The 14,438-nt window shown below is 44.0% G+C and overlaps 1 protein-coding gene across 2 annotated transcripts in view; it reads left to right on the forward strand.

Annotated features, from left to right (window-relative positions):
* The window catches only part of LOC110499465 (vinculin), a 72,123-nt gene extending 62,930 nt beyond the window's left edge, over nucleotides 1-9,193 (forward strand). For both annotated transcript variants that reach the window (XM_036956328.1, XM_036956329.1), the window contains exons 17-22: nucleotides 4,738-4,861; nucleotides 5,157-5,281; nucleotides 5,476-5,661; nucleotides 5,929-6,132; nucleotides 6,807-6,911; nucleotides 7,183-9,193. In XM_036956328.1, the coding sequence (XP_036812223.1) occupies nucleotides 4,738-4,861; nucleotides 5,157-5,281; nucleotides 5,476-5,661; nucleotides 5,929-6,132; nucleotides 6,807-6,911; nucleotides 7,183-7,329 (891 nt within the window). In that variant the 3' untranslated portion in view covers nucleotides 7,330-9,193. The remainder of the gene's footprint in view (nucleotides 1-4,737; nucleotides 4,862-5,156; nucleotides 5,282-5,475; nucleotides 5,662-5,928; nucleotides 6,133-6,806; nucleotides 6,912-7,182) is intronic.
* Nucleotides 9,194-14,438: the final 5,245 nt, after the last annotated feature.

A 14,438-nucleotide genomic window follows, 5' to 3' on the forward strand; every position in this document is an offset into this window, starting at 1 on the left:
CAGTCTGAAACCACCACAGAGCTTTACAGATACCCAGTCTGAAACCACCACAGAGCTTTACAGATACCCAGTCTGAAACCACCACAGAGCTTTACAGATACCCAGTCTGAAACCACCACAGAGCTTTACAGATACCCAGTCTGAAACCACCACAGAGCTTTACAGATACCCAGTCTGAAACCACCACAGAGCTTTACAGATACCCAGTCTGAAACCACCACAGAGCTTTACAGATACCCAGTCTGAAACCACCACAGAGCTTTACAGATACCCAGTCTGAAACCACCACAGAGCTTTACAGATACCCAGTCTGAAACCACCACAGAGCTTTACAGATACCCAGTCTGAAACCACCACAGAGCTTTACAGATACCCAGTCTGAAACCACCACAGAGCTTTACAGATACCCAGTCTGAAACCACCACAGAGCTTTACAGATACCCAGTCTGAAACCACCACAGAGCTTTACAGATACCCAGTCTGAAACCACCACAGAGCTTTACAGATACCCAGTCTGAAACCACCACAGAGCTTTACAGATACCCAGTCTGAAACCACCACAGAGCTTTACAGATACCCAGTCTGAAACCACCACAGAGCTTTACAGATACCCAGTCTGAAACCACCACAGAGCTTTACAGATACCCAGTCTGAAACCACCACAGAGCTTTACAGATACCCAGTCTGAAACCACCACAGAGCTTTACAGATACCCAGTCTGAAACCACCACAGAGCTTTACAGATACCCAGTCTGAAACCACCACAGAGCTTTACAGATACCCAGTCTGAAACCACCACAGAGCTTTACAGATACCCAGTCTGAAACCACCACAGAGCTTTACAGATACCCAGTCTGAAACCACCACAGAGCTTTACAGATACCCAGTCTGAAACCACCACAGAGCTTTACAGATACCCAGTCTGAAACCACCACAGAGCTTTACAGATACCCAGTCTGAAACCACCACAGAGCTTTACAGATACCCAGTCTGAAACCACCACAGAGCTTTACAGATACCCAGTCTGAAACCACCACAGAGCTTTACAGATACCCAGTCTGAAACCACCACAGAGCTTTACAGATACCCAGTCTGAAACCACCACAGAGCTTTACAGATACCCAGTCTGAAACCACCACAGAGCTTTACAGATACCCAGTCTGAAACCACCACAGAGCTTTACAGATACCCAGTCTGAAACCACCACAGAGCTTTACAGATACCCAGTCTGAAACCACCACAGAGCTTTACAGATACCCAGTCTGAAACCACCACAGAGCTTTACAGATACCCAGTCTGAAACCACCACAGAGCTTTACAGATACCCAGTCTGAAACCACCACAGAGCTTTACAGATACCCAGTCTGAAACCACCACAGAGCTTTACAGATACCCAGTCTGAAACCACCACAGAGCTTTACAGATACCCAGTCTGAAACCACCACAGAGCTTTACAGATACCCAGTCTGAAACCACCACAGAGCTTTACAGATACCCAGTCTGAAACCACCACAGAGCTTTACAGATACCCAGTCTGAAACCACCACAGAGCTTTACAGATACCCAGTCTGAAACCACCACAGAGCTTTACAGATACCCAGTCTGAAACCACCACAGAGCTTTACAGATACCCAGTCTGAAACCACCACAGAGCTTTACAGATACCCAGTCTGAAACCACCACAGAGCTTTACAGATACCCAGTCTGAAACCACCACAGAGCTTTACAGATACCCAGTCTGAAACCACCACAGAGCTTTACAGATACCCAGTCTGAAACCACCACAGAGCTTTACAGATACCCAGTCTGAAACCACCACAGAGCTTTACAGATACCCAGTCTGAAACCACCACAGAGCTTTACAGATACCCAGTCTGAAACCACCACAGAGCTTTACAGATACCCAGTCTGAAACCACCACAGAGCTTTACAGATACCCAGTCTGAAACCACCACAGAGCTTTACAGATACCCAGTCTGAAACCACCACAGAGCTTTACAGATACCCAGTCTGAAACCACCACAGAGCTTTACAGATACCCAGTCTGAAACCACCACAGAGCTTTACAGATACCCAGTCTGAAACCACCACAGAGCTTTACAGATACCCAGTCTGAAACCACCACAGAGCTTTACAGATACCCAGTCTGAAACCACCACAGAGCTTTACAGATACCCAGTCTGAAACCACCACAGAGCTTTACAGATACCCAGTCTGAAACCACCACAGAGCTTTACAGATACCCAGTCTGAAACCACCACAGAGCTTTACAGATACCCAGTCTGAAACCACCACAGAGCTTTACAGATACCCAGTCTGAAACCACCACAGAGCTTTACAGATACCCAGTCTGAAACCACCACAGAGCTTTACAGATACCCAGTCTGAAACCACCACAGAGCTTTACAGATACCCAGTCTGAAACCACCACAGAGCTTTACAGATACCCAGTCTGAAACCACCACAGAGCTTTACAGATACCCAGTCTGAAACCACCACAGAGCTTTACAGATACCCAGTCTGAAACCACCACAGAGCTTTACAGATACCCAGTCTGAAACCACCACAGAGCTTTACAGATACCCAGTCTGAAACCACCACAGAGCTTTACAGATACCCAGTCTGAAACCACCACAGAGCTTTACAGATACCCAGTCTGAAACCACCACAGAGCTTTACAGATACCCAGTCTGAAACCACCACAGAGCTTTACAGATACCCAGTCTGAAACCACCACAGAGCTTTACAGATACCCAGTCTGAAACCACCACAGAGCTTTACAGATACCCAGTCTGAAACCACCACAGAGCTTTACAGATACCCAGTCTGAAACCACCACAGAGCTTTACAGATACCCAGTCTGAAACCACCACAGAGCTTTACAGATACCCAGTCTGAAACCACCACAGAGCTTTACAGATACCCAGTCTGAAACCACCACAGAGCTTTACAGATACCCAGTCTGAAACCACCACAGAGCTTTACAGATACCCAGTCTGAAACCACCACAGAGCTTTACAGATACCCAGTCTGAAACCACCACAGAGCTTTACAGATACCCAGTCTGAAACCACCACAGAGCTTTACAGATACCCAGTCTGAAACCACCACAGAGCTTTACAGATACCCAGTCTGAAACCACCACAGAGCTTTACAGATACCCAGTCTGAAACCACCACAGAGCTTTACAGATACCCAGTCTGAAACCACCACAGAGCTTTACAGATACCCAGTCTGAAACCACCACAGAGCTTTACAGATACCCAGTCTGAAACCACCACAGAGCTTTACAGATACCCAGTCTGAAACCACCACAGAGCTTTACAGATACCCAGTCTGAAACCACCACAGAGCTTTACAGATACCCAGTCTGAAACCACCACAGAGCTTTACAGATACCCAGTCTGAAACCACCACAGAGCTTTACAGATACCCAGTCTGAAACCACCACAGAGCTTTACAGATACCCAGTCTGAAACCACCACAGAGCTTTACAGATACCCAGTCTGAAACCACCACAGAGCTTTACAGATACCCAGTCTGAAACCACCACAGAGCTTTACAGATACCCAGTCTGAAACCACCACAGAGCTTTACAGATACCCAGTCTGAAACCACCACAGAGCTTTACAGATACCCAGTCTGAAACCACCACAGAGCTTTACAGATACCCAGTCTGAAACCACCACAGAGCTTTACAGATACCCAGTCTGAAACCACCACAGAGCTTTACAGATACCCAGTCTGAAACCACCACAGAGCTTTACAGATACCCAGTCTGAAACCACCACAGAGCTTTACAGATACCCAGTCTGAAACCACCACAGAGCTTTACAGATACCCAGTCTGAAACCACCACAGAGCTTTACAGATACCCAGTCTGAAACCACCACAGAGCTTTACAGATACCCAGTCTGAAACCACCACAGAGCTTTACAGATACCCAGTCTGAAACCACCACAGAGCTTTACAGATACCCAGTCTGAAACCACCACAGAGCTTTACAGATACCCAGTCTGAAACCACCACAGAGCTTTACACATACCCAGTCTGAAACCACCACAGAGCTTTACACATACCCAGTCTGAAACCACCACAGAGCTTTACACATACCCAGTCTGAAACCACCACAGAGCTTTACACATACCCAGTCTGAAACCACCACAGAGCTTTACAGATACCCAGTCTGAAACCACCACAGAGCTTTACACATACCCAGTCTGAAACCACCACAGAGCTTTACACATACCCAGTCTGAAACCACCACAGAGCTTTACACATACCCAGTCTGAAACCACCACAGAGCTTTACACATACCCAGTCTGAAACCACCACAGAGCTTTACACATACCCAGTCTGAAACCACCACAGAGCTTTACACATACCCAGTCTGAAACCACCACAGAGCTTTACACATACCCAGTCTGAAACCACCACAGAGCTTTACACATACCCAGCCTGAAACCGCAAAGAGCTTTACACATACCCAGCCTGAAACCGCAAAGAGCTTTACAGATACCCAGCCTGAAACCGCAAAGAGCTTTACAGATACCCAGCCTGAAACCGCAAAGAGCTTTACAGATACCCAGCCTGAAACCACAAAGAGCAAGTAATGCAGTGGCAGAAGCATACAAACCGTGATGGTGCCTTTTTAGCAGTTTACAATACTGACACCTGAATTACAAAGAACAAGTACATGATTTAAAAAGAGAAACATTAATAGAAGTGTCTCCATAGGTGGAGAACTCTGAGGATCCTAGATTCAGGGAGATAGTGAAGGCAGCGTCTGATGAGCTGAGCCGGACCATATCTCCCATGGTGATGAACGCCAAGGCTGTGGCTGGGAACATCACCGATCCAAGTACGTTTCAAGGCAGTTTCTTTACATTTAGGATATGTTTTGATCGTTGTACTGTATACTCTGCTGTAATAGCTATCCATCTATAACTATCTAGCATGACGTAATACAAAATATGAAGCCTCATTCTGTCAATTTTGGGGATCTTTGATAGTCCAAAGTTAAGGTTCAGTCAATGGTGTTCTGGTTTAGGGGTCTGTGAATGTTTTACTGCTGCTACACCAGCAGCTTTTGGGGCCTTTGTCTAGTCTCCTATTCATAAGGCCTAACGATCTGATTCTTCCTCTGTGGTGTCCAGGTCTGCAGAAGGGCTTCCTGGATTCAGGCCATAGGATCCTGGGGGCCGTTGCCAAGGTGAGAGATGCGTTCCAGCCACAGGAACCAGACTTCCCCCCACCACCACCTGATCTGGACCAGCTGCACGTAAGTCAATCAATCAAAATAATTTATAAAACTTTTTTCAGCAGTGTATCTTTACAGTCCTAGACTGTCAACACCAGGGTTTTGTTCAGTGGGGTAACAATGGGGTTTCAGAAAGTTCTGATATATTTTTATTTTTTTTTAGAACAGAAATGATCTGCCATAGAGAATTAACACTTCTGTCTGCAACATGCCAGGTCAGCGACGAGCCCGCCCCACCAAAACCACCTCTCCCCGAGGGTGAGGTTCCTCCCCCCAGACCACCTCCCCCAGAGGAGAAGGACGAGGACTTCCCAGAGCAAGAGGTGGGAGAGATGGTGAGCGAGCCCATGATGATGGCCGCCAGACAGCTCCACGAGGAGGCCCGCAAGTGGTCCAGCAAGGTGAGATACAAGCACTTACACGTTCAGGTTTAATGTCAAGTTAAAGTTATTGCCAATACAGAACATTGGAATTTCTCTGCGACCAGAAAGCAACAGTAGAGCTGCTCAGAGTTGCCATTATTCAGTGCCATCAAGGAAATGTGACATGTACATACTGTGTTGTAACATACTGTGTTGTAACATACTGTGTTGTAACATACTGTGTTGTAACATACTGTGTTGTCAGACGTCCGATTTCATGCTTTTCTTGTTTGTGATCTCTTTCAGGGTAACGACATCATCGGTGCAGCCAAGAGAATGGCCCTGCTCATGGCTGAGATGTCCCGTCTGGTGCGCGGTGCCGGTGGGAACAAGCGTGCCCTCATTCAGTGTGCCAAAGACATCGCAAAAGCCTCAGACGAGGTCACAAAGTTGGCCAAGGAGGTGGCCAAGCAGTGCACAGACAAACGCATCCGGACCAACCTGCTCCAGGTCAGTTGACTGGCTGATCCCTGGTCATGTCTTCTTAAAAAAATACAACTATGATGTCTCCGATGCAATACATGTGCTTTTATCTGGACCAGTCTTCTGCCAAATTCCTCCTCGTTTCCTCAATTCCTCTCAAAGCACATTGGAGGAGGAGGTCCAAGGGAGGGACCTAAGGATCTTCTCCTCCAATGCAGTTTGAGAAGAATTGAGCAAGCAAGGATGGAGGAAGCAAGGATTTGACAACCACTAGAAACATTTTCAGACTGCTTTCGTCAGGGTGTCCTTGTGCAGCAGCGGCTGCTCTGGCACGTTCAGAGACAAAGGACAACCTTATATTCATGTAGGACTAAAGCTAGAATTTCTCATTTCCTGCATGTCCTTGTGATTTGAATTAGGGTCGATCGTTTGAATTAGGGTTGATCGTTTGAATTAGGGTTGATCGTTTGAATTGGGGTCGATCGTTTGAATTGGGGTCGATCGTTTGAATTAGGGTCGATCGTTTGAATTAGGGTCGATCGTTTGGATTAGGGTCGATCGTTTGAATTAGGGTCGATCGTTTGAATTAGGGTCGATCGTTTGAATTAGGGTCGATCGTTTGAATTCAAATGGATCTTGTTGAGACCTGTGTAAAATGCACTTTAAATCAACTTGAACTTGGAGGAACTTCTCTGTTCCAGGTGTGTGAGCGCATCCCTACCATCAGCACACAGCTGAAGATCCTCTCCACAGTCAAGGCCACCATGTTGGGTCGTACCAACATCAGCGAGGAGGAGTCCGAGCAGGTCAGTACACTGGACATCGCTGGATAACACTCATCAACCAAAGTTACCTTTTTGCTTTGTAATTACATCGTAATGAGGTTGAGTGGTTTCTGTTATTAAACAAGTGGAATAAGGAACAGTCCCTATTCCACTTTAATAACGGGGAAAAAACTCAACTTGAAAAGCAGTTTGCTAAAGTAGTAATTAACAGTAATGTTACTAGTGTAGTACAGTTGTAACACAAGAACAGCTTAATGATCAATTTGACCATTTTGTCTTCCTCCTCTCCCAGGCCACAGAGATGTTGGTTCACAATGCCCAGAACCTGATGCAGTCTGTGAAGGAGACGGTTAGAGAGGCCGAGGCTGCCTCCATCAAGATCCGGACGGATGCCGGTTTCACCCTGCACTGGATCCGAAAGACCCCCTGGTACCAGTAAGAAGAGACGGGCCCGACTGTTTGTTAATTTTGCGTTCCGCAAATGCCACTCTATTCCCTATGTAGTGCACTACTTCTGACCAGGATCCGTACGTCTCTGGCTAAAGGTGGTGCAGTATACTGTGTGAGGAATGTGGTGCCATTGGGGACACAGTTATTCTGTTCCTCTGCCCAAAGCCCAGCCTGGTCAGAAGAAGAAAACAGCCAGACTCTCTGAGCAGTAGATTTAATGAACACATACATACTAATTCCAAGCTACAATGAGTGAAAATGGCCACTTTTAAAAAGCCTGCCTGGTTAGGGTGAAAACCTTGAGTTAATACTGAAAACACTATTTATCAGTCGATGTCAATCCCATATGTGTCTGTAAACAGTGACAGTTTTGTTCAAATATAAAGTAGAGGACTATCCAATGCAACTACATGGTTCAGAATGATTCTTACTTGCAATTTTTTTTTCTAATTGTATGTGAAAAAAAAAGATGAAAAAAAAAATATATATAAAAATAAAAAAAATAAATGAAATGTGTTTTAAGATCTTATATATGAAATCCCAGGTATATATTTTTTGGATTAGAGGTTTCTTTTCGTATAGAGTAAGGTTAAAGGTGTACTAGTCTCAGTTAAACAATGGTGAGAAGAGGGCCTTGAAGTAAAAATTTGAATATTTTTTTTCCTTAGAAGGCCTTTTTTTTATTTTTTATATATATATCTTTATACTGGTTCTTAATTTCACTATCTGCCACGTGTAGTCGTTCACCTTCGCTAGGACAAAGCACATCTGCTCCAACTCAATGGGAGTGAGTTCAAGAATATCATAATACTCCGTTCTACACAAATATAATAGACTATTCAGTGGTATTACACTATGTTATAGAAACTAAAAAAAAAGAAACACTGTTCCTTGTTCTACATTTTTATTAAATGGTGTGATGGTTTTTGGTAGCTATTTTTTTTATTTTTATTTTGTCAGTACTGCCAAAGAGTTTATTCTAGCCTGGTCCCAGATCTGTTTGTGGTCTTTGCATCTACTTCATTGTGCCATGACAATGAGTGACAGGGAGTCGGTGTGATAGCACTAAACAGCCTGGCACTCATGCTAGGTTTGTTCCACCATTAACTTTTTCTGTCTTGGGGTTTTATTATATCTGCAATATTGGAAAACCGTCATGATGAGCTCTTCAGACACATTGGTTAGAGAATGTCTTTATTCACTTAGACCGTTCGCAAATATCTGTAAAGATACTGGCATTCAGCTCTATATACGTTTCTGGCTTGATTGTTTTTGCTCACATTGTTGCATTGAGATTACATGTAGGCCTTAGGTCTGGTGATCTCTACTTTGTACTTCTCAGTGAAACTATAGCAAGCCAGTCTCCATGTTTTTGCCTGACTAGAGGCCAGCTATAGTGTAATGTTTAAACTGTGTCTTGACCTAATGTGGTGAAGGATTAATGAATGATGTATCAAATGCTTTGAAGATAGAGTCTGGAGTGATAGTCTGGGGGGGGATAAAGAGTCTGGGTCTGGAGGATGAAGAGGGAACATATTTAAGTCTAGTACTGGACAAAAATGCAAGTGTTTTTTTTGGGGGGGGGGGGGGGGGGGGCTCTAGGACTAGGTTTAATCCGGGAGACCACCAATGTGTAAGTTTAATACATCACATGAAACTGGTGATGAGATGTCAGCCTTCTCTTCCTCTCATATCTTCAAACTAAACATTACACAGCTGGTACAAACGGTTGACGTTTTGAAATGTTTTCTCTTGTGTCTGAATAATCCCAGAGCAGTTTGAATGTGTACGATTATTGAGACCCTACAAAACCATCTGATGTGCCCTGTAATAAAAAGACTGATTGCAAAAAATGTTGTCTTTTTTTCATTTACAGAAAATGATGTTTTGCGTTTACTACAAAGTAGATACTACTCAAGCCTTTTGTTCAGAAACATTTTTGTGATGTAAGATGGGTACAGCCTAAAGGGAAGGATCATGTTTCATTCAGTTTCTAAGATTTAAATAAAAGTTATTGTATTCATTTAACCTTTTATTAAGAACTAATTCTTAATTTAAAATGACGGCCTAACCCGGGCGACGCTGGACCAATTGTGCGCCGCCCTATGGGACTCCTGATCTCCGCCCTTTGTGATACAACCCGGGATCGAACCAGGGTCTGTAGTGGCGCCTCTAGCCTTAGACCGCTGCGCCACTCGGGAGCCTTCAAATTATACAAGAATCAAGTCCTGCTTCTTGGTATTGTTCACATTATTTTGTAATAAAGCATTTCATAAGACTCACAACTGCAAATCCTCCAGTGACCGGTTTATAACCCACCAGTGACCGGTTTATAACCCACCAGTGACCGGTTTATAACCCACCAGTGACCGGTTTATAACCCACCAGTGACCGGTTTATAACCCACCAGTGACCGGTTTATAACCCACCAGTGACCGGTTTATAACCCACCAGTGACCGGTTTATAACCCACCAGTGACCGGTTTATAACCCACCAGTGACCGGTTTATAACCCACCAGTGACCGGTTTATAACCCACCAGTGACCGGTTTATAACCCACCAGTGACCGGTTTATAACCCACCAGTGAGTGGTTTATAACGCAGTGAGTGGTTTATAACCCACCAGTGACCGGTTTATAACCCACCAGTGACCGGTTTATAACCCACCAGTGACCGGTTTATAACCCACCAGTGACTGGCTTATAACCCACCAGTGAGTGGTTTATAACCCACCAGTGACCGGTTTATAACCCACCAGTGACCGGTTTATAACCCACCAGTGACCGGTTTATAACCCACCAGTGACCGGTTTATAACCCACCAGTGAGTGGTTTATAACGCACCAGTGACCGGTTTATAACCCACCAGTGAGTGGTTTATAACCCACCAGTGAGTGGTTTATAACGCACCAGTGAGTGGTTTATAACGCAGTGAGTGGTTTCTAACCCAGTGAGTGAGTATAACAGAGAAGTGAGTGGTTTATAACACAGTACTTGTTATAACCCTGTAGTGACTGGTTTATAACACAGTACTTGTTATAACCCTGTAGTGACCAGTTTATAACCCAGTTGTGAGTCAACATCCTATTCGGTCAGCATCCTATTCAGTCAGCATCCTATTCATTCAACTAGCCTTCATTGTCAGCATCCTATTCAGTCAACATCCTATTCAGTCAAATAGCCTTCATTCAGTCAGTATCCTATTCAGTCAACTAGCCTTCATTGTCAGCATCCTATTCAGTCAACATCCTATTCAGTCAACTAGCCTTCATTCAGTCAGTATCCTTTTCAGTCAACTAGCCTTCATTGTCAGCATCCTATTCAGTCAACATCCTATTCAGTCAACTAGCCTTCATTGTCAGCATCCTATTCAGTCAACATCCTATTCAGTCAACTAGCCTTCATTGTCAGTATCCTATTCAGTCAACTAGCCTTCATTGTCAGCATCCTATTCAGTCAACTATCCTTCATTCAGTCAGTATCCTATTCAGTCAACTAGCCTTCATTGTAAGCATCCTATTCAGTCAACTAGCCTTCATTCAGTCAGTATCCTATTCAGTCAACTAGCCTTCATTGTCAGCATCCTATTCAGTCAATTAGCCTTCATTCAGTCAGCATCATATTCAGTCAACTAGCCTTCATTCAGTCAGCATCATATTCAGTCAACTAGCCTTCATTCAGTCAGCATCCTATTCAGTCAACTAGCCTTCATTCAGTCAGCATCCTATTCAGTCAGCATCCTATTCAGTCAACTAGCCTTCATTCAGTCAGCATCCTATTCAGTCAACTAGCCTTCATTCAGTCAGCATCCTATTCAGTCAACTAGCCTTCATTCAGTCAGCATCCTATTCAGTCAACTAGCCTTCATTGTCAGCATCCTATTCAGTCAACATCCTATTCAGTCAGCATCCTATTCAGTCAACATCCTATTCAGTCAACTAGCCTTCATTGTCAGCATCCTATTCAGTCAACATCCTATTCAGTCAGCATCCTATTCAGTCAACATCCTATTCAGTCAACTAGCCTTCATTGTCAGCATCCTATTCAGTCAACATCCTATTCAGTCAACATCCTATTCAGTCAACTAGCCTTCATTGTCAGCATCCTATTCAGTCAACATCCTATTCAGTCAGCATCCTATTCAGTCAACTAGCCTTCATTGTCAGCATCCTATTCAGTCAACTAGCCTTCATTGTCAGGATCCTATTCAGTCAACTAGCCTTCATTCAGTCAGCATCCTATTCAGTCAACTAGCCTTCATTGTCAGCATCCTATTCAGTCAACATCCTATTCAGTCAACTAGCCTTCATTGTCAGCATCCTATTCAGTCAACTAGCCTTCATTGTCAGGATCCTATTCAGTCAACTAGCCTTCATTCAGTCAGCATCCTATTCAGTCAACTAGCCTTCATTGTCAGCATCCTATTCAGTCAACATCCTATTCAGTCAGCATCCTATTCAGTCAACATCCTATTCAGTCAACTAGCCTTCATTGTCAGCATCCTATTCAGTCAACATCCTATTCAGTCAGCATCCTATTCAGTCAACATCCTATTCAGTCAACTAGCCTTCATTGTCAGCATCCTATTCAGTCAACATCCTATTCAGTCAACTAGCCTTCATTGTCAGCATCCTATTCAGTCAACATCCTATTCAGTCAACTAGCCTTCATTGTCAGCATCCTATTCAGTCAACATCCTATTCAGTCAGCATCCTATTCAGTCAACATCCTATTCAGTCAACTAGCCTTCATTGTCAGCATCCTATTCAGTCAACATCCTATTCAGTCAACTAGCCTTCATTGTCAGCATCCTATTCAGTCAACTAGCCTTCATTCATACGTCTTTATTCAGCTCCAAAAGCAGCAAATGAGCACTAATCTCCAAACAGCTGACTGTGGGCGGCACCCTACTCTCTCAACGGCTAGTGCCCATATGGATGTCTTATGTGGTGCAGGCGAGAGTCATGGATCCGTTTCAGTCAGTCGTCCCGATGAGCCCTGCTGGCAACAGCAGCATGGTTAAAACCTGTCAAATAAAGTTGTGTTTAATTCGCTGAGCGACGACGTTGAGCGACGACGTTATTGGCCACTTCCTGGATTTCTTCACCGTCTCCAGTTTGTTCCATCCCACAGGATTGTATTTTCAGTAGGATAGTAAAATACACGAGACATAACTTGTAATATTGGTAGGAACAATTCTGGATGTCACTGTGATCAGTGGTTTTAAAAATACTTTGAAGTACTACTTAAGTCTTTTTTTTTGGGGGGGGGGGGGTATCTGTACTTTACTCTTTTATATATTTTTACTACTTTTACTTCACAACATTACTGTTTTTTAAAATGTATTTTAATTATTTATTTGTATGTTTTATTTTCCCTGATACCCAAAAGTACATTTTGAATGCTCGGGCAGGACTCACCGTGTCATCATCCCTGCTGCCTCTGCTCTGACGGACTCACTGAACACAAATATTGGTTTTGGAAATGATGTCTGAGTGTTGGAGTGTGCCCCTGCCGATCCATGAATAAATACAAATTGTGCCATTTAGGTTGGCTTAATGAAAGGAATGTGATGTGTACAGCATTTTTTTCTTTTTGTATTTAAGTATGTTTAAAACTAGGTACTTTTACTCAAGTAGTATTTTACTGGGTGACTTTCACTTTAATCATTTTTTTGATTTTAAGGCATCTTTTACTCAAGTATGACAATTCAGTAGTTTTACCCACCACTGACCGTGATAGTCTACACTTTTCAAGGGGGAGAGTTTGTGCTGCAAGCCGACGACACTGAGTAGTGTCCTTCACTCCCGTTTGCCACATTAAGGAGTGGAAAGTAGCTAGATAGCTGTCACCCAGGCCTGATACACTAAAGCACCTTTTATTGTAATAATTTTCACCAAACATGTACGGCATTCATGTCCGTAAAAAAAGTAATTACGGATTCTGAACACTACCAAGTCAAACGGGCTCATCAGGACGACAGACTAAACCGAATCTGTTCTTCTCCACTCGACTCTCGCCGCATGACAAACATAAACCGTTTTTTTTTTTTATAAACCTGTCTATTTTCTACAATTTCACTTCTTAAAATCAGCTTTTTTTTTCCATATCAGAGGAGGCTGGTGTGATGAGCTATAGGAGGATGGGCTCATTGTAATGGGATGAGTGGAACAGAGTCAAATGTGGTTTCCATATGTTTGTGTTTGATACCGCTTCATTTATTCCTATAGCTCCTCTCACCAGCCACCTCTGTTTTTTTTAACCTTAACCACACTGCTAACCTTTTTCTTTAGATAAAGATTATTTATGGGTTGAGTGGTCTAGAAATATCTAAACATTCTTTTAACTCCAAAGCAATGGCATGTGGCCCAGAAACCACTAACTCGTTGCATTTTTCTATTATCAAGACTCCTGCTGGTAACTCTTAACTGGTTAGGACAGCTCATGAGGTGAACTAAATATCTGTCGACTCATGACTTCATTCATAGCTTTTATTTTTAACCATAAGTGTAGGAGTAAGATGTCTCTATACTCAGCACCTAGGATCAATTTTCAACAGCGAGACGCTTTGTGGAGACACCCTGATGCCGTTCAGTCAGAATAATGCTTACCCATCCAAACATGATCCGTCTACATTGACCTCTTTCAATGCTGGTGCTGTTTAATCGTTGACGGAATATAAACGTTGCAACCAAAAATCCCTGACTGCCTTGTCCTCTAGTCCAGGACAGTACTAATGTCCTATGTAGTTATTTCCTTTGACTGTGCAAACTAATGAGAGGAGAGGAGGAAGAGGTGGTTGAGAGGAGGAAGAGGTGGTTGAGAAGTGGTGGTTGAGAGGAGGTGGTGGTGGTGGTGGTTGAGAGGAGGTGGTGGTGGTTGAGAGGAGGTGGTGGTGGTGGTTGTGAGGAGGTGGTGGTTGTGAGGAGGTGGTGGTTGTGAGGAGGAGGTGGTGGGTGAGAGGATGAGGAGGAGGTGGTGGCTGGGAGGAGGAGGTGGTGGTTGAGAGGAGGAGGAGGTGGTGGTTGAGAGGAGGAGGAGGTGGTGGTTGAGAGGAGGAGGAGGTGGTGGTGGTGGTGGTGGTTGAGAGGAGGAGGT

The sequence above is a fragment of the Oncorhynchus mykiss genome, chromosome 20 (assembly GCF_013265735.2).
Source record: "Oncorhynchus mykiss isolate Arlee chromosome 20, USDA_OmykA_1.1, whole genome shotgun sequence".
Lineage (NCBI taxonomy): Eukaryota > Metazoa > Chordata > Actinopteri > Salmoniformes > Salmonidae > Oncorhynchus > Oncorhynchus mykiss.